This window comes from Aedes aegypti, chromosome 1 (assembly GCF_002204515.2).
Source record: "Aedes aegypti strain LVP_AGWG chromosome 1, AaegL5.0 Primary Assembly, whole genome shotgun sequence".
Classification (NCBI taxonomy): domain Eukaryota; kingdom Metazoa; phylum Arthropoda; class Insecta; order Diptera; family Culicidae; genus Aedes; species Aedes aegypti.
The window spans coordinates 104505737-104532802 of NC_035107.1; the positions used below are offsets into that span (position 1 = coordinate 104505737).

Sequence of the window (27066 nt, forward strand, 5' to 3'; positions counted from 1 at the left end):
CCTACGATCACCGTTGCAGGCTGATTGGACACGTTAACGTCGAGAAGAATTATGGCACAACGAATCTTCTGCTTTGACTTACTGACAGGAAACATAGACTGCGCAAATCTTCTTCGACAGATGAATTTCCATGCTCTAGTTCGTCGTCTACGACAAAATATTATGGATCCGACATGGATAAGGACAATTTTTTTTTAATATATTTTTTCTCGACCTCCAAGCGTCGCGACTAAAATTTGAATAGTGCGCTGTGTTCATAAACATCGTAAGAATGCATCGCCACACATGTCATTATGACAGTTATGTCGGGAACAAGTCACACGGCGCGTGTCCCACACGCGCGTTCCGATTTGGTGGGCGCGCGACAATACGTTATTTTATCTACCAACGCATCGTACTCTTTACGGTCATAATAATCCTCTCCATAGCTGCTGTAGATATTTCAATGAAGTACATGACAAGTTCGATTTTAACATAACAAAGACGTCATTTAAAAGTAGGATAAGATAATTAATTTAAGCTACAGCCTGTGCAACCATTGAGTTGAAGGCAAAGAAGAATAAATAAATAAATAAAATTTATATTTAACATGCATTTATCGCGTGGAATATCGTAAGGGCATGTATGATACTGAACGCGAGTTTTAACTATATTGTCATTTCTCTTCCATTTTTTTACGAGGGGGCCAAACCCAACTTTCGGGGGGGAGGAGGAGGGGGCAGGCCAACCCTGCTCCCACCCCCTTTTTTACGCCAATGACGATATGAGATTAGAAGTACAGATTTATAAAACCCTACGTACATACAAATCTAGACAGTCCAAAAATAAAATTGTCACAGTGTAACACGAAAACAGCTTCGAAACAAATACACCAATCCCCAGTGCGACTGACAAGTGTCCTCTGGCACTTGATCTGCTTTGACAACCTTTGGTCTTGTTGTAAAGAAAGAGAACAAAAAAGATCCAACATAATCGGTTTTTATCCCTTCGTTATTTAACCAAACTTACGGAGGAAATGAAGGGAGGGGAAACGTTTTTCCGTTTCCGTTCGATCCAACAAGCTGTTTCGGGTGCTAAAATCTTTGAGACCGGATCATTGGCTTTGGGTTCGTTGGGTATCGAATCAAAACGATTGTGTTGCTCGGTTTGTTATTTTTGTTTCTTTGTGATGACTTGTTGGTGACAAGAGGGAGTGGAAAAAAAGGCGGACATCAAAGTTTATGAGGATTGTCTTTGACTTGTCTTGGCGGATCTGCTTTTCTCAACTGCAACCCAACCAGATTGAAGCGGGCATCCAGGCGGAAAGTTTTCCGCCCACTCCCATTGGGCAAAAATCAATTGATTGATTTAGGGTTCAATTCTCTAGGTGTTAAGATGATGTTTTGAGGGGTGGTTTTCCGTTTTATCTTTCAGATTTATGACGTTGAGCCGATGTATATTTAGCTCGTTGTATTGACGATAATTTAAATGTACACTAGTGAACGTTTTAGCATCATTGATTTTAAATTGAGGATCGATCCTATTTAGGTCAGTCAAACTGATAATTTACTTGTTCAAAAAGGTTGTTTTACTTGAGATTCAATTATGTGGAAACTGAAGTATATATTGAATATGAATTTCAATTATTTTGGTGGGTTTATTAAGATGACGGTATATACTATATATAGCGTTTCATAATGATATAATAACATAAATAAATAATATATAATATAATAAATAAATTTCATAATGATATAAAGCCTAACTAGTGGCTACGAATGTAAATCGATGAGTAAATAATTATTTCGCCGGGGGATGGAAGTTTGAAGAGTTCCAATATTGGTCTACGTAGTTTATTGATGGGTTCTAGGCGTTTACATCGTTTACTTTCCAAGAACAAAATTTGAACAGGTGAACAGATTTTGGTCCTCTTTCATACTTGTTTAATTTCAAATCTATTCTAACAACCACGTGTTAGCACCAACAAAAGCGCGCGCAGTCCGTCTAACAACGTCATGACAACCGCCGCTGGGAAGTTTCGTTTTATCAATAAACGGTTCCAAACCGTTGACAGCGCTACTGATTTCAGTTCAGCCCTCGGTTTAGTCCGTGTCGGTCCGCGGAACCGTAAAATCGACTTATCAAAACGTTCCGTGCCGTTTCTGTGAGGGTGCCACAAGAGAACGAATAGACAACCGAAAGAACCACGCGTCGCGTTCGCAAATTAGTCCCAACGGACGGATTATTTATTTATGTGATTTATCAATTTATTTTTCTACTCTTGGTCAAACCGAACGCATAACGGATCCACCGAAGTTCCGTCGTTTGTGTCCTGCCATTGAATATGGTCCAATTAAGTGTGCACAATTTTTAACGGACGCTTTTTTTCTATCCTGCATTCACTTCATCGCCCGACAGGAGTTAGTGCTGGACAGTTTTTAGACAGCGCGTCGACAGCAGCCGAAAAGCCGGTCCCCGGAGATATCCACTGGTGGGGACAAAGAGCAAACAGGACACTAACGGGACTCACGGTGCAATAAAACGGGATTATAAGCAAATATCAGCTCGCAGCTGAACAATAAAAATGGTAAGTTTGCGTTTTTTGTTGCGAGGATGCTTGACTGATTATTGGCGATGGTTGTGCGCGAATCAGAGGTTCCCAAAACTTGTGCTTTCTGTGAACGACTATTGCTTTAGAAAATTTCATTCCATACTAGTCTGCCCATACTCGCATAACAGTCCCATTTGATTTTTTGCCACTTTTGAGTTAGTTCCATGAATAGTATTCATTTTTAGATTATTTTCTAAAATCATACTCCAAATTGTAATTTTGTATGGACGAAATGTGAAAACAAAACCAAACCATGTGCGTCCCATAGTGAAAGTACCCGCATATCAGTCCCATTCAATGATTACGAAGAAATTAAAGTAAACATATTCCTATGATGATTTCTGAAAGCTTGCATAGGCATTTTTATATCGTTATAGAAACAATTAAAAAAAATCAGGTACAAATTATCTATAATCCAGTGAAACTCTTATTTTTGTTTAAAAAAAAGTTTTACCACAATGACTTTTTCTGTACTTCGATCAATAGTACCACCACATCAGGCTATCTGGCTGTAAACTAAAGTAAAGTAAAATAGTTTTCCTGAGACTATTTTACTGCTCCATTTACAATCGGCCTGCGGCCAATCATAATCAGAATCTCCGGCAGACTGAAGTCCAACAGCGAGGAGTGAGAAACTTGTTTTGCTGCCGCAAGATTACGCACATCGTCACTAGCATCGTCGACAATGTTCAAATGGTCAAGCTAAGTGCCTGCAACACCAAATTCACGCATCAGCATTTTCTATATCTTGAGGACCGCCATTTATCTTCTTCTAGTTGCCCAAAGCATGTTCGACTCATGTTTCTTTGATATTTTTCAAATCCTCCACCCGTCATGTGCTGCGATTTCAGCAAGCCTTCCAAAGGGCCGACCGCAACAGTTAATTTGAACTCAGGAAAATCTTCACAAATCTTGAGTGGATATCGAGTCATGGAACATTGGTTCATGGAAGTTTCACTGTATCTGGATCAATCGAACCATAATAAAATAGGTCTGTAAAAATGAATAACAATTGTCCACATCCAGCAATTCTGAAACAATAAGCGCGGTTGGCTGCACTTTTTAATTCCTCGCTTGATTCGAAGAACCTAGGCTAGAGGCTGCTTCGATTTTGTTGCTCGGATAATTTGTCTCATCGAATATTTTGTTCGTCTCGATATCATTTTAACATTATGCTTAAAGACTGAATGGGTCAAGACATTTATTCTCAACAATTTCTGGAAAAAAAAATTCCACACATCAAGATAGACAATTCCTTTTCTTGTCAGTAGCAAACCAGCCTTCAGAAGGAAGCGAGTGTTTCAATTAAGGTGAAACAGTTTGGAATCAACTTCTGAGATTGCACTAAAACTTCAAAGGCACAAATCTCGCGAAAAAAGCATCCCACGACAGTGCACTTTTTATTTTGGCTTTGTGAACTAGCAGAAAGCTTAAAATAAGAAGATCAAAAACGTTTGCCAACTATTTCTCCAGTTTTGTGCCTTTGAAAACGTGAGTAGAGTCACAAGTCGACCATTGTGTCGGCCATCTTTGGATTCCGAGATGTTTCACCTTAAACACGCTTTCTTTCAGTTTTCCATGTTTAACAACTGGAAATACCTTGATTCGTGATACCTAGTGAGTTTCTAAGAGGGTTTTCACACGACGGCCAAGAAGGATTACTACCGATTACTCTAGGTGTAAAACATAATACAGTCCACTCTCATTAAATTGAAGGGACCATCGAGTTAGGGAGGTATCGAGTAAAAGTTTGAAAAATTTTCATGAAATCTTTTTGTTTCAAATCTATTTATATTCGATGTAAAGTTCAATGAGCTTCTACAATGCAAAAATGAATAAAAAATACCCCATTCTAACCAATATATTGGAAATTATGTCAATTATCTCTAAAACATATCACCAGTTTCGAATTTTGACCGGATTTTTTAAAAATATAGCATCCTCTATTGTACTAAATGAATGATCCGTGCAAGAAACAATCAGATTATGAGTCTTGATATTTAAATATGTACACATGATTTGCTTAAAAAAGATACTGGTAACACTGGATTTAGGATCGTCAAGGTTATCGACTGAAAAACAACGGGGCAGTCTTAGTTGAGCTGTCACGTCCTGTCCTAGGTTCCGATCAATCACGGTGTAGCAACCATTGACATGTACAGTCAGTCTATGCTATGCTATGCTATGCAAATCCCCACAGATACATCTATTCCCCAATGTTTCAGAGCAATCGGTGTATATTTCAATGTTTCACAGCATGTGACCTGGAGAGATGTCAGCTGAAGTTGACCCTTTTGAATTTTTCAAATTTCGTGAAGGTTGTTCTATAGAAATTGCAGTTTCTGTACTAAATCATGACCAAATCTTCTCAACCAGTCTCATTCAAAAGAATATATCTCAGGCTTTGTTTTGAAGACATTTCGAACCATATTTGACATGTTTACCATGTGCGAATGTCAAGTAGTGTATAACATAGTGCTCCTCCAAAAATAAGACATTTTTCAAAGGTAGTGCAAGATAACTTGAAAACGCTCTAAAATGATTATTTACCCCTTAATGTGTGGCAAATAATTAGCATTTTTGAAAGTTTTGAGTGAGACTTGTACTTTTGGCCAGCATTTGTATGGGATGCGGCCACTGTATAAATGACGCTCATGGAACACAATGAAGTTAAATGAAACGTTGTGGAATGGGACGCAGAATCAAAACAAAACAGCCAATGAGGAGACCAGAAACACGTTTTTTCGTTCTGCGTAGGGTAACCAGAAGTTCAAATTAAAAACAAAACCCATGGTTTGCATGAGGTACCGTTCAAATTAGCGGGGGTACACGGTACGATGAAATTTTAAAGAGTTCATAACTTATCCCTGACAGCCCAGTTACAGTAGAACATGAATGATCTCTAAGCGAAAATCATTTTTACAAATGGATCATTAAAATTATCCAAACGGCCGCTATGGAAAGCCAGGGATGGGGTGCGACTCAAATCTCTTTCGGTGCTACACGCGCTGCTGCGAGATAGCACCCAAAATTCGAAAGAGACGTGCAGGAGTATTTTTCTCTGGACTGCACCCTGGCTGTGCTGACTCGCAATGTGCTTTGGGATGCATGGTATCGAGTTGTCTCATTTTCACTCTTTGCGTTTCGTACACGCATAAACAAATTCACTTGAATTCATTTCATTAATATGTGACTGTCAAAATTATTAAACACGTTGAACATAATTCGTCACCACCTTATGTTTCTGACATTACCAAATATGTCAAGATCCACAACAATAAGATTTTGCAAAGCACTTATTAAGCTTGTTCGCTTTCAAAGCATACTTTGCTGAAAATATTCTAGAGTGGATTTTGTGCTTTCATGAAAGAGACTGAAAGAGTAGAGATTGTGCTTTGCTTTGTCTCACACAAAAACAAATTGTCTCCTGCGCCTTGCTTTGAGTTTGCTCGCAAAGTATGGGAGACGCACAATCGATTTCTGAGTGGCACGCTTGTTTTTGGCACTGCACTGAGTTTTCAGACATTCCCTGTGGAAAGCATAGATAGCGCCACCGTACCCTTGTGTATTTGACAGACAGCAATGCTGTCACAATGTTAAATCTCATATACAGTGGCGCCTTTGTTTTGATGCGGTGAGCATTGACAAAAACTACCTTCAATGGTGCGATCCATGATCCATTAGTGCGAAGTCAGATATTTTCCATATAGGTATGTACACTAGACCTGTTCATATTTGAACAAATCTCGATTACTTTTTCAAATCGACGTTAGTAACTTCCATATGGATTTGAGAAAATTAATTCAGAAGAATCACAACCTGTCTTTTAAAACTGTTTTATAATGAATAACCTTCTTGACATTTTTTCGCCGTGTACATTGCTTAAATTTTGCACACAATGAGCTTGCGTTCAAAAACTAGGGAGTTCCTATTATTTCCCACAAATTTTGTATGACAAAATGATAAGCCGTTTTATTCAGTTACTTGCGACGTTTTTCTACCAGTGTAAAATCGACTCAAGTAGTGTTTTGTTTTGATTCGTGGTTAAGTCACTTTGTTTCTCCATACAGCGGAGCGGCGAAAGTAGTGGTTAGGTTGCGAAAGTTGAAAATCTTACTTTCGTCGTTTTGTAAATCCGGAAATTAAAGGTTCTAAAAGTGAAAAATTGAGTTTGTTTAGAGCGAAACGTGTAGAATTTCGCCTGTGAAACACGTAGAATCGATAAAGTAAAGCTGTATACTTTTTTTACTTGAGTCTGTTTGAATAAGGTTTCGAGAAATGTCTAGAAATCTACCGTTTAAGAAGTATTCTGAATTCTCATGCTAAGAACAATGTCTCGTCAAATTTTCAACTCATTTAATAAAGATTTCAATATGCTTCAAGTTAAATATGTGTTTTTGAGCTCATATCAAGGTTTGAAAAATCATAACTAGCATTTGAAAAGTCAAAACCACTTGCTATTACCACTATTTGAAAGCTAATTCTATTCTGTTAAAGTTTGTCGAACACGCTAATAAGATTAAATTGAGTTTTAACATTGTTTGATCGAGATTTGTTCTCCACAGTACCCTGAAATCACAGTTTTTCCAATATATATGGTACAAAAAACATACATTAGCATTATTTTTTTCAGGGCATAGTCAAAGGGAATAGAATATTGTAAAGCTATAAATTCATTAACCGTTAACAGCTTACATGTTACCTTAGGCAATAAATTACCAAAAATGCCCAAAGATCGAACACTGCATTGCAACCTGATGATAGTTAAATTGCGCATGACACATGTACCGACGAATGAATTAATTGAACACGTTAGCATTGCTTTTTCTTTCCGATTGATGATTGTTTTTATCGCATTTCATTGACGATTTAGAACGATTTGAAAACAAACTTCATCATCGACTGAGAAAAAGCAGTGCTAACGTGTTGATTTTTTACATTCCTCAAAGCTCACGATGGAGTTTTTTGCTCCCCCACAGCGGATTTACATATGTGCTTCATAATTTCCTATTTTTTACAATTTATTTTCGCAAGATAACTTGTAACTTTCAACGGGATTGATTTAAAGATAAGCGTAGTTATCATGTCCTGGAAATTAAAAACCCAAAATTTTCATACAGGTATGTGTTTTAGAGAGAACACTTCCTAAAAATAGTGATTTTCAAGAACCTCGAAGCACAAACCTCAACCAAACTATGTTAAAACTTGCTCCAATCATAAAATCGTGTTCTACAAAAGTTCGTAGAATTGAATCAACTACTGTGTAGAGGTATTTCCAATAATTTTTGGTGGTCCATTCGGTAGTTATGATTTTTTAAAGCTTGAAATTAGCCCAAAAATACATAATTGATTTGAAGCACATCCAATTTTTCTCCAAATTGATTGAAATTTTGACCAGAAGTTCATTTCAATATGAAAAATCTAAATATTAGTTGACTGGCAGATTTCCTTACATTTTTGAAAATATGAATAGGTCTAATGTACAGTATTGAACGAAGTGCTTTGATGGAGCAGCTGGAAAATGTATCAGAATCATCCAGTTTGTAAATTTAACATCACTGAGACAAAAAAAAATGGACAAGTTTACAAAAAAGTATTCAAAAATAGAATTTCTCCATTCGTTCAATCGAACGATTGTACCCCGTTTGACATAAAGTCCCGGCATAATCAGTGATTTAGAATGAGCAGATTTAAAAACAATATATTACCACCGTGCTCCCCTGACCATTATTATCAGAAAAAAATCTCCATCAAATCTGTGCTCACCAGTCGTTTTCTATAGCTAAGCAGCATGCCTGGGCAAAATTTAAATAAAATCGTGAGGTGCGTTTTGAAGCTACGACCTTTTGATAGTATAAATTCAAAGGAAACACGCTATGTTTAAACCAGCAGATTATGAAGATCGAATATACCTCGGATTTTTTCCGCTAGAGATCAGTATTTGGTTTATAGTTTCATAATCGAAAGGTTTTAAAATATTCTATCGATGAAATTTGTCCATACATTTTGTATGGGCTGAAATGCGTAGGAAAATCTGATTTTCATGGACTGTGTATGAAAAAATAGCTGAAAAGTGAAAAAAAATCAAAATTACACCGATGGATTTTAAAACCTTCCGATTATGAAAATATAACCCAAATACTGAACTCTAGCGGAAAAAAATCTGAGGTACATTAAATTTACAGAATCTGCTGGTTTGGACATAGCGTGGGAAATCTGGGATTTTTAAACGGATTTTTATTGGCCGTGATCATCAGAAGAAAAAAATCATCAAAATTTGATTAAAAGTAGGTGTGTTAAGTTATTTGTGATGAGATGATCGTCTAAATTTTAAGGTAAGCCCTTTTTGAAGTTTAACTATAAAATCAAAAAATTTTAAAAAGCTTAATTAGGAATTCTAATACAGGTAAGCGTGTTCAAATATTTTCAATGACACATTGCACTTACATGCTATCAAAATATTTCACAATTGACTGATTTTTCATAGGCTCAAGCGCTATAAAGGCATTACGGAGCCAATTTCATTATGTAAATAAATTAGTTTTATACAACAACATTCTGGACAGTTTGGTGGAGCAATGAACTCACTATTCACAAAAGCTATAGAAAACTACTGGTGAGCACAGATTTGATGGAGATTTTTTTTTTCTGATAAAAACGGTCAGGGGAGCACCGTGATCACACCTCTGAAAATATACAAACTTTTTCTTTGAATATCGGTAGGGGAACTGGGTGTAAAATGCGCCGTTGGGGTAAAACGCGCCACCCTTGTTTTGAACGAACGACGTGCTTTGGGACGCTGTTTTTCACCCGAGATAACGGAAAATGTATTAAAATGCTTCTCTACGTATATTTTTAAGTGTTTTCGTTGTAATTTTGTGTTATTTTCAAGGCCATTTTCCAGGTCGATAAACAACAAAACTTTTGAAAATATCACCGAGAATCGACTTGTGCACTCCCATAGTTCGTATTCCATGCGAAAAAAGTGTTGAATTTATCCTTGAAAAGCGTATTGAAGGACTTAAACTTTAATCAACTCGTGGGGCAAAACGGCCACACCTATTTCATAACACCAAAACAGCCGTTTGAATTCAAATTCCAGCTAACGTAATGCTAAGCTGTAGTTACGTGCCAATCTGAACCTTACAAATGCACATTTTTTGAATCAGCATGTATACTATAATCGAACAATAACATCTGATTAAACGCCCTTATGTATGCAACGTATTTGCAAGCATGATTGCGCATGCGTGCGGGCGAACGATTAGCGCCAAGATCAGGCATTTATAAAAATTGATTTATTAACTCCAGATAAAAGGAAATGGATGGCTGTTTCTACTATTTGATAGCAAACATGTTTGTCTATGAGATAATGAATTAAAAAAAGCTTTTAATAATGTTCTTCATAGCTAAAAACGCTTCCTTCCTTAGAGGGCGCGTTTTACCCCCAGTTACCCTATATTTTGAATATTTTAACCGAGATCAACACCAACGAGCCCATAGCAAAAATTGTTGGTGGTGTTGGTTGTAGTGTTGGTTGTGGTGTTGGTGGTGGTGTTCGTTCAGAGATTTCCCGGATAAAAACGTATCATTCAGTGAATGGAATAAACCATTAATGTACAATATAACGTATTGGATACAATACAGCGTATTGTAATTGAATGTCGAAGCAATATTATTCTTGTTTGGATATACAATTCAAAAACAATATAATATATTGTAACAGAACATTGTATTGTTTTTAATTGGTTTTATACCTTACAATTTTGGTCAAATTCCTATTTTCGCGTAAAACAACTGTTGCTTTTTTCTATGTAGCTTTGCTGAAAGAAATAAACAAAACAAGTTCAGAAAGCAAGAAATGTTGGGTGAAAAATATTCAAAAAGTGAAAATAAGTAGTTTTTTAGAAGTCACTTGACATTAGCTGTAACGACGAATGCAACCATGATACAGTTCGTTGAATTGTTTTTAAATTGTACAACAATACACGAATTGCTAATCAAGACAATACATGAACATTATATCGTATTGTATTTTCAAAATGTTTGTATGAGAAAATATCTATATTTGTATTGTTACGATACTTAACCACCCATACATTATATTGCAAAAATCTCATATACCATACAGTGAACTGTTCAAAACAATATATTGTACTATAATTGTATTGTCATTTTACATATACTGTATTGTATTTCCAATATATTGAATGGTACTGTTACAATACGTTATATTGTTTTTGTATTGTATTTTTTATTCGGGTTGCCAAGCCATGGATGTCAAAAGTAGTTGTTACATTAGAGAGCATAACTTATTAAAAGTCGTGACGGCTCTGGTGGAAGATCAATTCGGAATAATAATTTCCTCTACATCTCAGAACATAGAGTATCTTTGAGCTTGTTGTGATATACATATGTTAAAGTATTAACTTTAACTTAAATTTGACAGTTCGGAAATTATTTCCCCTCCAATTAATGTTTGTCTGGTCCATTTCGCAATCGTTTTTTTTCTTTTTTTTTTATGGCACTCCGTGCTCGTGGCCACTACTGTGCCGGACTCAGTTGATCTGTAACTGCTTTATTGATACAGATCTATTTTCAACTTATCTATATTTACATCTAGTTTCACTCTCTCCTACTCTTTTCACTCTCACACCGAACAGGTAGGAGAGAGCTCTGCTATTAGTGAGGCCACGGTGTACTAAAATTAAGAAGGTGATATATTCCGAAAACTGACAGCTACTTGACGACGTCATTCCTATCCACCTCGAACAAATTTTTGAAAAAAATGATCTAGTGGTCCGGAAGGTATATGGTACGATAGGAGTGACGTCACATGTTTACAATGAAACTTGATATTTACATCAGTAAAGAGACTGCCTTGTTAATTTTTATGCCGTGAGTGAGGCTAGCTGCCTGCGAAGAGGGTCAGTTTGTCTCAGTCACCATCTGATACTGACGGAGGATGGATGTGCTCCGTGAGGCGTCTTCTGGTGGCTGGACGGATTTTTGTGGAGGGGCTGGGAATCGAACCCATGACCTTCCGCTTATGAAGCGGAAGCGTAACCTCAAGGCTACAGAACCCCCTATTTCGCAATCGTTGCCGATTTAGGAAATTTCAACCCCAAGTATAAGCAGTTTAACACAAAATATTGTCGCATTGTCGAGTTTCTAATTTGTGTATTTACTTAAACTTATTTTCTGCCTTTACAAGTTTGTGGCTGCTGTTGGATAATAATCATTACTGATTTACAGGATGCGTAGTGGACAAATATGTTATGAATGTCTCGTCAGAATCAAAGAAAATCTTCACGTATTCATAATGGTTTTTGGTAATGTCATTAGTGTGAAGCCAGAAAAGAGACCGCGAAATGAAGTTTTCTACGTTTTGTGCTGTATTATTGCATGACCAGTGTGAGCGCAAAATTCTTGAGAGGGCAAATATTATAAATACTCTAAAGAAAACGAAAATAATTATCAACGTTTCACAAATGCTCTAAACCAGATATTTTTCTTCAAAATTGAAGCAATGTTCATGAAACACGTGCTGGAATGTCACAAAATCTTTTCCACAAAGATATTTTTAATTTGAGCGACAATACTGCTATTTTATTTTATTATCTAGGGCGTCATACAGAAGATTACATATCCCCCACCCCCTAAAAGAATTACGATTTTTTTAACAAATTATTAGTGTGGATAAAATTCAGATTCTCGATCCAACCCACTTTTCAGGTCCGATTTGGATCCTATTGCAACTGTGTGAAATTTCACCTCGATCGGTTAAACTATAAGTTAGAATGCAATTCATTATGGTAAAACTCACTTTTGCAAAGAAAAATCGTCATCGACTTCTGCAATAAATTAGAACGCAGACCACGATATGTAATTTTATGATGAAGAACATTGCCCAAGACCACGAAGCAATCCAATGCTTGTGGGAAAAGTTATGCAAATGAAACCAATCAGCTAAGTGCCAATGATTAATAAAGGCTGATTTCCTGCTGAAAAAGAATCGCTGAAGAAAATTCTCGATGATTCATTGCAGAAATTTTCTACAGCAATTCCCGTTTGAATTGACATTTCTTTTAAACTGCGTATTGCGATCAGAAAATAGCGCTTTCTTGGGTGGTTCCTTAACCCTTTGGGGCCTGATTTTTTTCCAAGAACTATTATACAGTTTTTTGAACGCCTTTCAATAGTTTTGGTGCTCAAAATGCTAAACATAACAAGAAATGATGACAAATATTTTTTTGGGAGGTGCTAGGTCCTCCAAACTGCTCTTGAGTTCATAACTTGAAGTCTATGCATGTAATAACAAACTTGTTCATCATACAAGGTGATGAACTGTAATCTACCGTATATTCTGAACCTTCTGAGTGTTCAGCAAATATTATCAGATCATTTCGAATGTTCTAGATTATCTAACTTGTCGGGATGTTCAGTACATAAGATCTACAACGCGATGAGAATCAGGATTTAGTGGTAATGAATTAATAACCACGAAACGAAGCACTTCCGAAACATGGTGTATTCGACAAAGTTTCCAGTCATAATTAGCGGCATCTATTGGGAAGCATCCATAAATTATGTCACGTAAAAATATACTATTTTCAACCCCCCTGCTTTTCACCTTTTGTTTGAGAACAATTTGTGAAAACGTCAGTAGAGTCGAAATGCGTAAACGAGTAGAAACACGTTTTGAATATATGTGTTTGTCGACGAATCTTCTTCTTGGCATATCGTTCCCACTGGGAGGAAGCTGGCTTCTCAGCTTAGTGTTAGTTTAGCTCTTTCACATTTATTACCTGAGATCTTTCTCAGCTAATGACCTTTTTGCATGGATATTTCGTGTGGCAGGCATGCGCCCATACTCTGTGCCCAAGGAAGTCAAGACTCTTTCCTTTACGAAAAGATCCGGTAATCTTCATACAAATCTCGAGCTCTACTTCTTTTTTGCAATCGTGCAACACGACTATCCGTGTAGAGGCGTCACTACTGTACTGTCACAGACAAACAGACGAAACACTCTTGAGAAGCTCATGGTACATGCGTTTAACGATAAATTTGAATTTCATTTGACCGACGCGATCGTTCCATCAGAGGCGCTAGTGTTCGACCGCTTTGACTTTTGATAGTGTACACCAGTGCTTCCCAAACTTTTTCAACTTTCGCCCCCCTGAGAGCTGTATTTATCTGAAATTGCCCCCCTGATTTGTGATTCAATTATTTAATTCAGCGCTGTGCACCATAATTTATCCTCGACTCGCATATCCTTAGAATCGTAATACAATAACTCTTACGCACATTTAAAAAAATGTTTTTGATATCGATAACCCACATTCATTAGAAATGATTTACAGGACATTAATTTGTAATAGCAATTTTAACAATTCCTTGCGTGCATTACAGGCTATTGAATCAGTCTTCGATACAAGTTCTGCCCAGTTTTAGTTATTTAAATGTAATGTATACATAGGCATAGTTGGGGGCGAAACTCTCCAAAATAGAACCAAATGCAATGGTTTTTTTTTCTATCTTTATTCACAAGATTTTTAGCCCTGGGCTAGTTCATTTCGGGACCAACGGCTTTACTTCCCTTCCGAAGAAAGTCGTCACTGAAATTTTTTAGTGACTATCTCGGGGAAGAGATTTGATCCCAGATCCTCGGCGTGAGAGGCGTGTGTTCTAACCACTACTCCAGATCCGTCCCCCAAATGCAATGTTTTCTAAGCAAACCCACTTCTTTTCACATGAATATGTCATATTTGAGTGAACTGCATTGATTTTGTTTGCAAAATAATTCCTTATATAAAATATTGCAAATTCCTTATATAAAATATCGGGCATTTGCAAAAAAATCTCAGACACATATTTTGTACATCCAAAATATGGTGTGAGATTTAAATGTTATCTGTGACTAATCATGCCGACCTTGTGAAAATTCTTAAAACTCACATGATATTAAAATACCTAAATGCAGAACACTAACATTTTGTGTTTGACAATCATCAAGTGTCTATCATAATTTCAAAATGACCATGATTAGAAATATAACAATCTAAGGTAAAATAGCCCTGGACTTTACTAAAGTTTGGAATTGGTTAACCTGTATGTATGTATTTTTTCAAATGTTCCCGTGTTAGCTTTTTCGCCCCCTTTATGAATTTTTCGCCCCCCAAATCCTGTTTTAAAAATTTTCGCCCCCTTGAGCCTGAAAATCGCCCCCAGGGAGGCGAATTCGCCCACTTTGGGAATCACTGGTGTACACGTTGCTGAATGATGCGAACAAAACTTACAGGCAATTCGTGTAGTAGTGTGCGTGTAAGGCAAATGTCAACTAAAATCCATCATGGCAGACAGTGCTTCGCGCGGTTCTTGCAACAGATGGCAGTCCATACGGAAATGCCCGCACCTTGGCCTTAACCCCGGCCATGAGATTCTTCACAACCTGTGAATCAACCGTTTTTTGCATGTGAACCCATACTTTCTTCAGTTCCTCGACTGTCTTCACTACCTTAGGTCGTTTACACACTTAATTTCCGAAATCGACATCGGTAATACGGATTGCCGAGAATCCAACAGCCGAATCTCGGTAAAATATTTGCTGAATCTCGGCAAAACTTTAACCGAGATTTCGGTAAACCATTACCGAATCTCGGTAACGTTTGCCGAAATCTCGGTAAAAAATTTGGTTTGCCGAGATTCGGTAAAATTTTAACGATATTTCGGTAAAAAGTTTACCGAGATTCGGCAATTTTTCTTTACCGAAATCTCAGCTGTTGGATTCTCGGCAATCCGTTTGCTGAGGTCGGCAAAATAATTTAAGTGTGTAAGAAGGTGCTGCTTCATAATCGCCCAGTACTTCTCGATGGAGCGGAGCTCCGGAGTGTTGGAAGGGTTGAACATTTTCGGCACGAAATTGACCTTATTATCCGCACACCACTTCAGCACGTCCTTGGAGTAGTGGCATGAGGCAAAATCCGGCCAGAAGATTGTTGGGACGTTGTGGGCCTTCAGGAGAGGGAGCAGCCGCTTCTGGAGGCACTCTTTCATGTACACTTGTCCGTTCATCGTGTCCTAGGTCACGAAAGGTGCACTCCGCTTCCCGCACGTGCAGATGGCTTGCCAAACCAGGAATTTCTTCGCAAATTTGGACCTCTTCTGAGTGCGGACATGCTCCGGAACGCTGAACTTATCCTTGGCCGTGAAAAACAGGTTGCCGGGGATCTGTTTGAAGTCGGCCTTCACATATGTTTCGTTGTCCATGAAAGTATGGGTTTACATGCAAAAAACGGTTGATTCACAGGTTGTGCAGAATCTCATGGCCGGGGTTGAGGCCAAGGTGCGGGCATTTACGTATGGACTGTAAATAAAATACGAGTAAAATGGTAAAATGAAGTTTAATAGTTATTTCTCAATCCCTGAAGTTTTGATGGCAATCGGATGAAAACTCGAATTTTGCGAATCTTGTGGCAATTTCATCGTGGACACCCTTTACTCTATGCCCAAGGCAGTCAAAAATATTTTCATTACGAAAAGATCCTGGACCGACCGCGGAACCCTCAGCATGGTCATGATGAATACCCGCGTCTTTACAGCTTCGGCTATGGGGGCCCTATAGAACCTGGTAGATTATATAACTGAACTCTATTTAGCGAAAAATAACACTGCCACAAGGGCAGATTTGAAGTTCTGAGCTCCAGGACAGTTTGGAAAAGCTTTTGAGATTCTCAGAGGTCAATAAATTCCGTTTGAGTTGAAAATATTATTATTTGCAGCGTTGCCAGATCTACGAAAATTTCCGTAGATCTACGGAATTGAGCACTCTCTACGGATCCGTAAGATAATTCTACGGAAAATGTATATTTTCTACAGAAAGCTACGGAAATTCTCATTATTCTACGGTAATTTACGGATTTTTCCAATGGAAATCTACGGAATTTCAATGCCGGGGATCTCTCCCCCCGCTTATCACTTTTCGTCTACGGAATGATTTCCAAAGAAATTTGGCATCGCTGATTATTTCTAGCGCAAGCAACTATTGCTGTAAATTTCGAGAATTGAGCTTCGGGATAGTCTGATCGTCGTAGAATATCCCAGGACATGAAAAAGCATGTGAAGCAGCGTTTTTCTTGACATAATAGGTATGTATTACCAAGTACGAACATCAATTGTATTTACAAAAGGCATTTTAAGCTACTTTTATACTAATTATTCTATTTGTCAAACTTCTGCATGTTCAGGATGTTCTAGGTTGCCAAGTAGGACATTAAGGCATACACCTAAAATTTTTCCCTGACAGGGAAGTATATTTGCAAGGACTTTTCCGAAGACAGTAAATTTTATTCATTGGTTCCTTTTATACAGCCATTTTTCGACTGCGGTCCGTGCCGGCCCCAAAGGGAAAACTTTGATCAGTTTAGCGAGAAAAGTTACTGAAACAAGGGTAGACCTGAAGTTCTGAACTCCAGGGTAAATTGGAGGGCCTGGAATATCACCAACGTTCCTTGAAATAGCCAATTGGTCTGTGAGAAGGTTCAGTGAACATGGTAGATTATATAACTTCACTCAGTTTAGAAGGAAATATTACTGGAAAAATAGTAGACCTGAAGTTCTGAAGTCCTGGGGAAATTTTGAAGGATCTGCAATACCTCAATCGTTCCTTGAAACAGCATATTGATCCATGAGAAGGTTCAGTCAACATAGTAGATTATATAACTTCACTCAGTTTAGAAAGAAAAATTACTGGAACAAGAGAAGACCTGTAGTTCTGAACTCCAGGGTAATTTGGAGGGCCTGGAATACTCAAAACGTTCCTTGAAATATCTTTTTGATTCGTGAGAAAGCTCAGTGAACATTAAATAACTTCATCGTTTAGTAAGAAAAATTACTAGAACAATTGTAGATCTGAATTTCTGAACTCCGGGGTAATCTGGGTGGCTCGGAATACCCCAAACGTTCCTTGAAACAGCTAATCGATCCGTGAGAAAATTCAGTGAACATGTTAGATTTTATAACTTCACCGTTTAGCGAGATAAATTACGTGAACAAGTGCAGACCTGAAGTTCTGAACTCCAGGGTAATTTGGAGGGCCTGGAATATCCCAAACGTTCCTTGATAGAGCTTATTGATCCATGAGATGGTTTAGTGAGCATGTTAGATTATATAACTTCACTCAGTTTAGTGAGATAAATTACTGAAACAAATGTAAACCTGAAGTTACGAACACTAGGGTAATTTGGAGGGCCTAGAATACCCCAAACGTTCCTTGAATTAGCCTATTGATCCATGACAAGGGTCAGTAAACTTGGTAAGTTATATATCTTTACTCAGTTTAGCAAGAAAAAAAACTGGAATAAGTGTAGACCTGAAGTTCTGAACTCCAGGGTAATTTGGAGCACCTATAATATCCTAAACGTTCCTTGAAACAGCCTATCGATGCATGAGAAGGTTTAGTGAACAGGAAAGATTTTATAAATTCACTCAGTTTAGCGAGATAAATTTCTGGAATAAGTGTAGCCCTGAAGCTCTGAACTCCAGGGTAATTTGGAGGGCCCGGAATACTCCAAACGTTCTTTATAACATCCTATTGATACGTGCAAAAGTTCGGTGAACATGGTAGATTATATAACTTCACCCAGTTTAGCAAGAAATACTACTGGAATAAATGTAGACATGAAATTCAGATTTCCAGGGTAATTTGGAGGGCCTGGAATACCTCAAACGTTTCTTGAAGTAGCCTTTTGATCCGTGACAAGGTTCAGTAAACATTGTAGATTATATAACTTCACTCAGTTTAGCGAGAATAACTACTGGAACAAGTGTAGGCCTGAAGTTCTGAACTTCAGGGTAATTTGGAGGGCCTGGAATATCCCAAACGTTCCTTGAAATAGCTCTTGAGATTCTTAGAGGTTGGTAGATTCTATTTGAATTTGTAATGTTATTGTTTTTAACCCGAACAATTACTGTTACGGTTGTAGATTTCAAAGAGTGTGCTTCAGGACAGTTTGGACGTCCTAGAACATCCCAGGACATAGCAAAGCAAGTGTTTCGTTAAAAGAGTAATTCTGTATTATCTAGCCTGAACATCATTTATGTTCACAAACAGCATTTCACGCTTCGTATATACTTATAGTTCAATTTTCCAAACTTCAGGATGTTCAGGATGTTCTAGGTTGTCAATTAGGTCATAAAAGCATATACTTCATATTTTTCTCTGATAAAAGAGTATATTTGGGACAACTTTGCCGAAGACAGTATATACATTTGTTCATTGGTTCTTTTTTTACAGCCTTTTTTGTACTGCGGTCATATATGACCGCGCCGGCCCCAAAGGGTTAAAGGAATTTCCCATGCAGCAAGATAGGCCAAGAAATTATTTGTCAGTAGCACGATCTGTCAAAAATAAGTCTCTTCTGAAGCAGACTTGTTTTTGCTAGATCGAAATCAGAAGGCAAATAATTTCCGAGCTGTCAAATTTAAGTTCGGACTTATTTTAACAACGTAATTGAGACAGACCCTAAAATGGCAGAGAAAGTTTGCAGTTGATAATTAAGGGAACGCTCATAGAACATTACGCTGCGAATCAAGCTCTGTCCCAGTTGGGAAGTAACACTCGATGAAAATTACTTGGTAAAAGAAGGAAACTGCAGTAATTGACATCTTTTTTCGCAGATAACATGAGCAGATCAATGTTGTCTTTTACCGCCCTTATATCAGTTAGAAACAACAAAAAATAGCTCCTAAGAACAGCTTATGAATAACATATGGTGAAATTTATTCAAATTTTAAACCAACGGTTGTTATTCCTATAATTATGGTTACATCATATTTCGTAAGAATTCCAATGTTTGTTGGTAAGTTTGTGCTAAATACATCAAAATCTTCAGTGCAAACATTTATTCCAATAGCGCAACTCAAAAGATTAACTTAAATTATAAAGAAGCGTAATTTCGGGATAAATAATAAAATACTATTGGCAATTACTTTCCTAATATGCTTTAGTTAATTCAAGAGCATTGTTGAATAAAGTGTCATTTTTGTATCAATCGACTAAAAAATAAGCCTGATGTCGTCAGTGGGATTCGAAAGAAACGTAAAAACGAATGTCATCTTGATAAATCCTTGGTTTCAAACTTATTATGCCAAATAACTATTATGCCAAACCACAATTCTGGCAAACGATTATTATGCCAAATGACTACCACCCAATCGAACGAAGGTCCCGTGCACGGCAACGCGGATCTACTCAAATTGGAGTTGTTTCAACGCAAAACTACGGAGCCCAATAACCCAAATTTGGCTAAATTTCCAAGGCCTCCATTAGGTACTTTACCTTTAAAGCCATAAGAAAAATTTACTTAAATTTGGTTTGATTCAACGTAAAATTGAGTTCATTCAACCCAAGCTTAAGAATAATTCATTTTACCCAAATTTGGCTTATTGGGCCAAACTTCCCCCATTGGGTAGGGTCAGATCCCTATTTTTAACAACATTGGTGGGGAAGAGAGAGAATACCGAGAGAATTTGGGTTGAGAGAATAATCGATATACTTAAACTTGGTTAAAGTCAACTCAAAAATTAGGTAAAATGGTTTTTCCGTGTGAGGTTGCACCTCGCCTTAGCCAGCTGTCATACCATATCTGAAAAGCTGAGAAATATTTTTTGTTATAATTTTTCTATGGATTTGCTATGATCTTTGCACATTTTTACCTCTAGGAGAAATCATTAATTTTTTGAGGAAAAATTTTAATTGAAACAGACTTTACATGATCAAATACACGAATTGCAAAAAAATGTCCGTTGTTTTCTAAATCAGGACAACCTTTATTTTAAAACTTGGTTTGTTAAATGATTATCGCGCCAGTGTATCTTAATAATAGAAATATTAGTAGTAGAACGCTAGTGGCGTTGTTGTAACAAAACTGATTTTAATTATTATTACCTTAAATTGTGATTTTTCATAGTTTGTTCAATACTAAGTCGTTGTTTTGGTTTTGAAAATTGACCTGGCACTTTGATGCCCGGTACTCACGCTGTCAATTCGTGGCAAACTAGATGTTGGTAACATGAACAGCAGCGACATTAGCATTCTAAGGTTAATGCTTCTACTATCTTAATGTAACAAAAAATTGTACAATAGTGATCAACTTTTCCCCAGATTAGAAAGAATTTGTGTATGCACAACACGAGAGCAGGCACGATGCAGTCTATTTATTATTTATTTTTAATCTTTTTTAGTATTATGCTAAACATTACATTCATTTCTTATATCTAGGTGTTCTGTGTTATTAGAAAACACTATCATCCTAATTTAGTAAAACAAATTTAAGATTTTATTAACATTTTGTTAACAACATATTACATTTCATTTGCCGTAGCAGGTCAGAATATTTACAGTTTAGTTGATTTCACCTGCTTATAAGAGAAAAAAACGCTTTCAATTACATTAACTTAACTTAACCTAGATATATAACGCGTTTGTCGAAGATTGCAACATTTTATTCGACATTTGTTCCAATGTTTCAACATTGGATATTCTATGTAATTCATTAATACTATACTAAGGAGGGAGCTCTGGGATCATTTTAAAAATTTTATTTTGAGACTTCTGCAGAGCTTTCTTTCTAATATTACAACAGCTAGCCCATATTGGTGCAGCATACAACATGGCTGGCCTGAAAATTTGTCAACACAAAGTTTTGATTTTCTATTAATAAGTGGATTGCGCCCTGATTTGGAAACCTCTGTACTAGAGCAACGTTGTAGCGGTGCATGACTTTTATCGTGAAAGGTCGTAACGAACGATGCATGCATACATTGTGTTTGAGGCCGTGGACATATGTGTCCTTGCCACGGAAAGAGTACCTATATGACAATGACGTTGTCGGTCGGATTCTGTTTCCACCGGACCGGAGCCGGTTGCAATCGCTAGAGTTCGCAGAATTGGCGGTTTTTCGATTTGTTTAATTGCGTTAATCTAATTCAGTGCAACACAAAGCTTACTCCGGCAAAATCTGAAGTAGTTTATGATGTTGATTGGCACATGCCGATTGAGTCGAATTTTTAGTTTGCTTTAGAATTTTACGTTTATATGCATGTTCTACTTTTTCAAGTAATTGTATTCGTGTTATAAACCTAATCCTTTCTCACAAAAAAATTTTGAAATTAAGAATAAAAGTATTACTAACAATCACTTGCTAGATTTTCGACTAGTTGGTGTTCAGGTTCCGTAAGGACCTTTTAGGTAGAATGAAGAATCAATTCGTAATTGTTGCATTTCCAGTGGCAAACCCTCAGCCTTCACACCGCCAACCAAACAGTGCTATGGTTACGCTCGATCAACCAACTCCGGAAAGTGAAGTTGATTGGCCTCTAATGAGGAGATGCAGGGCAGAAGCCTTGGCATAGTTCTAATGCATACCGACCTTTTACTACATTTGTGGGGATATTGAAATCGAAATGAGCGTGAATGAATGGAGCACAGCATGAATTCAATGCAACATTTCTATTTCAAGGCGCTCTGTATGGTGAATTCAATGCTGATGTGACCTAGTGTTGCCTACAGAGCAAGATTGGCCTTTCGAGCTAGAAGCTTCTGCAGCATTTTTGTCCGGTTTTAAAATTGGTACAACCTTAGCATTCTTCCATTTGTCAGGAAAATATGCCAACTGAAAACATTTCTTAAATATATCAACTAAGAATGATAAGCTACTTTCTAGAAGTTTCTTGATGAGGATGTAGAAAATTCCATCATCGCCAGGAGCTTTCATATTTTTGATTTTTTTTGATAATAGTTCTCACGTTCTCAAATGTGCTTCTTCTCTTCAAGATGCTTGAGAAGAAGTTTGCGATCTTTAAGAGTTTCCGGCAAAACGCGACAGTCTCCTTTCTTTGCGATTTGGAAGGAGACCTTGATTCCCCTAATGGAGTTCAAGATCTCCTGCATAAATCCCGCAAATTCGGAACAACTGACCACGATAGGCGACACTCTTTGCTTCCTCACTTGAATCAAAGAGCCGAGCCTGGGCTAGAGACTGCTTCGATTTGGTGTTCGTGAAATTTGTCTAGAGCATCGAACTGATTGCTCATTTCGATTCACTTATCATTATCCATTTCACCCTTGGAAGAAAGTTCACATTCCGGAGAAACGTCCTTTCTTCCATTCTTGCCATGTTTAGTGATAGTTTTAAATCCCACTTTTTTTTTGTTTGTAGTTGCAACCATGTTTAGTGAATCAACGAATGAGACGAGACCTCCTAAGAGGTTTCTTCCCAAGACGGTGTCCAAGAAGGATTACCACCGCTAGCTTTCGCCAACGGGTCCAACGAAAAATCGAAGGCACGGGTCCAAACAAGGATCGTAAAGGGATCAATAGTAGAAAAAAGAGTACTGAAAAGTACCGTTTTTAATTTTAGCACTGAAAAGTACTGTTTTATTGCTTTAAGTAGTATTTTAAAAACTTCCAAGAGAAGAGAGAATTCGTGTACGCACAGCACGAAGGTACGATGCGCACTTAATCATGGCTACTATGTTTTACTGCATATATCCAGTGATGCCTGCAGAAGAACCCAATTATTATAGCCAAAATTTTACAACTCATAGAAAATGTTAATATTCTTTCTGCACAATTTCCACTCCTGTGGAAAATTCTATCCTTTTTCTTATTTCCAATCAGAAAAAGTCTTTTTAAAAATTGTACAGTTTGCAGAAAAACTGTGTCGTAGCTTTTAGGTATAAATTAATTTGTACAAAACACTACTCGAATTTCGATCCGTTTCTCGACTTGACGTGCTCGTCACTCTACTGGACATGATCCTCTGTACGTGCCATAAATTCTCTTGTTCTTTTGACTTTTACTGTGCGCCGTGTGTTGGTGCTGTCTCGCTCTCACTCACGGGCAACTTGAAAATAGGGCGCACAGTAAAAGTCAAACGTTTTATAGCATGCATAGGCTCATGGACGCATCTACCCTGAATTCATTGTCACCCACGGATCGTGCTAGTGTTCGCTCTAAAAGTCGAAGGTAAGGTCGCTTGTCATCGCCAACCATCAAAACCAATCGAACATCGGTTGGACTTACAAGCTTGGCAACGAACGGTTTCTTGAACTGAATTGATTTGAATAATAAACTACTTCAACTTATCTGTGAAGCTTACAACAAAGCTGATCAGTAAAATTTGAAATGCGAAGCTTGATGAGAAATAAAAGTTATATTACATCGAATTCATTTCTCCACTAGAATGGTCTGGCCTAGTTAGCGAAGACACAACTCGATTGGTCGACTGTACGATTTCTTTCAATTTTCAATTTTCAATTTTCAATTTTCATTAGTTATTTCACTTCATTGGTTGGGTCAATTTGTATACAATTCGGTTCGTTATTAACTGCTTGGCCTGCTTAGGATTGTTACACGTTGGAATTAATTGGGACTGATTATAATTTACCTGATGGGTATAATTATTAAGCAACGGAAACTGAGAAATGAGAATTGCTGAATATTGTGCCTGGGGAATTCCAGCTACAAAAAAACGTTGCCGTTCATCTGCTTGGTCTGAGCCTTAATGATTCGTTTGCGAGAAGTGCAATCCCAAAAGATAGACTTACGATTGCCCCCGCAATTTGCGCATACAAACTTTTTGGTATCTTCCTTCACAGGACAGTTGTCCTTTGCGTGAGATGAACCCCCGCAAAACGTGCATTTAGCATCCATGCAGCAATGTTTTGTTCCATGAACCCACCTTTGGCACTGATGGCACTGAGTGGGGTTCTGGAAATTTCCTCCAGGTTTCTGGAAATATTCCCATGTCACATGGACATCGAACATAAGCTTGCTATTTTAAAGCTTTAATATTATTTTATTAAAGAGAACTCTTGAGAAAGCCCTTTCGGAACAATGCCAGATTGGGTTCTCTTTTTCATAATGATTACTTGGACTAAGGAAAATTCAAGTAAATTATTTACCGGGTACCCCCGTTGGTTTGACCACATTTAATCTGAACACTTTTTAATCTGTACCCCGCTAATTTGCACATCGTTCAGATTAAAAATGGTTCAAACGTCATTTAGCTCATGGAACGGAGTAAAGTAGAATGGAACGCTGTGAAACGGAACGCAAAATCAAAACAAAACAGCGAAAGAGGTTACCAGAAACACGGTTCTAGGGTGACTAGATGTTCAAATTAAAAATGAATTCCGATGGTTTGCATGAGGTACCGTTTAAATTAGCGGGGGTACACGGTATTCCATTTTTGATCTTTGATAATCTACGATTATAGTCACTGTGGTGACCGCGTCCATCCATTTTGGATCGGCCGAAATTCCTCCGCTTCTGGTCCGGGAACTAATAGCGCGTCAAGCGGTCGAAATTCCTCAGCTTCTGCTCCTGGAACAATTTGCGCGTCAAGCGTCCGATCGTCGCAAAATCCGTCTAAAGAATGACCCTCTAATAGCGTGAGGCCACGACAAACCAATTTCAGATTGGATTCCGCTCTCTTTCTCTTTTCTCAGTGTATCTCTCTCTTTCTAGCGTTCTTCCAGAAACGAAGCTTCTCAGCCTTTGCTCCGCTCTTATATGAGTATGAAATTTCTCTCGGCTAATTTCATTTCTCAATTACTGTGTTGCCAGTGATGCTTGCATTTTTTAACATAATACAGTTACGCAAATATCTCAGACAACGTAACAATCTGAGTCAATAATTATTATTTATTATAAGAATAACATTTTACTACCGCTTTAATTGTACCTTTGTAATAAAATTTTAATCTTCCATATATAATCGCTTCTGATCACTACAGTCACTTGAGAGACCTTTCGAGACGACTTTGAACAAACGTTCAGTATTGTCGTCATAAGTAAAAAGATTGTGCTTCTTCTCTTAAAGATGTTTGAGAAGAAGTTCGCGACCTTTAAGAGTTTCCGGCAATACGCGACAGTCTCCTTTCCTTGCGATTTGGAAGGAAACTTTGAATCCCCTAATGGAGTTCAAGATCTCCTGCCTAAATCCCCAAAATTCGGAACAACTGACCACGATAGGCGGCACTCTTCGCTTCCTCACTTGAATCAAAGAGCCTGCCCTAGAGGCTGTCTCGATTTTATGTTTGCGAACTGATTACTCATTTCACCATATATCAACATTAACCATTCCACCTTTGGAAGAAATCGCGTATTCCGGAGAAACGTCCTTTATTCAATTTTGCACGTTTGGTGACAGTTTTAAAAACCATTTTTTTTTTATAAAGAAGATATGAATTCAGAGATTTATTCTTCCTTTTGTTCGTGGTTGCAACCATGTTTCGTGAATAGATGAACGAAGACGTGGCCTTCTTCTTCTTTTTGGAATTAACGTCCTCACTGGGACATAGCCTGCTGCTCAGCTTAGTGTTCTTACGAGCACTTCCACAGTTATTAACTGAGAGCTTTCTTTGCCAAAGTTGCCATTTTTCGCATTCGTATATCGTGTGACAGGTACGATGATACTCTATGCCCAGGAAAGTCTAGGAAATTTCCATTACGAAAGGATCCTGGACCGACCGGGAATCGAACCCAGACACCTTCTTCTTCTCTAACCACTCAGCTAAGGATAGCCCAAAGACGTGACATTCTAACAGGTTTTTCCCAAGACGATGTCCAAGAAGGATTACCACCGCTAGCTTTCGCTAAAGGGTCCAACGAAGGCTCAGGTCCGAACAACGATCAAAAAGGGTTGATTGTAGAACAAATAGTACTGGAAAGTACTTTTTTTGTTGAAGATTTCTTCCAATGGAATTTTAGAACTCAACTTATACTGTTCCCACATAAACCAAAAGCTCTTTATTTGAAACCTTCAAGTAGGTACAGTGACTCAATCTCATTTTCGTACAGGGCACTGTTTTCATACCAAGTTGGTATAAATCTATTAAATGGTGCATGGACTTCGATATACTTTATCAATAATAAAGGTTATAGGTGTCATCTATTGTTTGGCAATGACAAACTGTATTCATTGTATTAAATCTTTGGAATAATGGAAAAGTATTGAGATTGTGCCTATAATGAGCCATTTTACGAGACGTTTCGGAACAGCTGATTGCCGCAACGGTGTCAATTGACAGGAGACCTGGGATTAAATCCAGCGTGATTTTCAATAACGCCTTATCTTACCAACCGAGGACATGGAGAAAATGACAACAATGAGATCCAAAAATGTTCGTTACTGCAACATTACACCTAGTTATTGTATCAGCTTCCTCTTTGTTACCCATATTGCACATAAAAAAGCACTTTTGTGATCAGAAATATTTTAATATTTTTTCTCCATTTAAGTTTTCGCATGGATGAAAAGCTACGCTAGAAATGCGCACAGTTATCAACCATCATCATCGCGAAAACTGACGCCGATGATTGAAAAATCCCAGGTCTCCTGTCATTTGACCAGGCTTCGTAAAATGGCTCATTGACCCAATTCCATATTCGTACACCTAACAAAAAAGAA

The 27066-nt window shown here is 37.6% G+C and overlaps 1 protein-coding gene across 3 annotated transcripts in view; it reads left to right on the forward strand.

The window, feature by feature from the left end:
- The first annotated feature begins 2058 nt into the window (after nucleotides 1-2058).
- LOC5564397 (growth arrest-specific protein 8 homolog) overlaps nucleotides 2059-27066 on the forward strand; it is a 30873-nt gene continuing 5865 nt past the window's right edge. Inside the window, exons 1-2 of one of the 3 annotated variants that reach the window (XM_021844249.1) lie at nucleotides 2059-2302; nucleotides 2398-2566. In XM_021844249.1, the coding sequence (XP_021699941.1) occupies nucleotides 2564-2566 (3 nt within the window). In that variant the 5' untranslated portion in view covers nucleotides 2059-2302; nucleotides 2398-2563. Of the gene's footprint in view, nucleotides 2567-27066 lie in introns of all 3 variants that reach the window. The other 2 variants (XM_021844258.1, XM_021844243.1) reach the window with 2 other exon arrangements.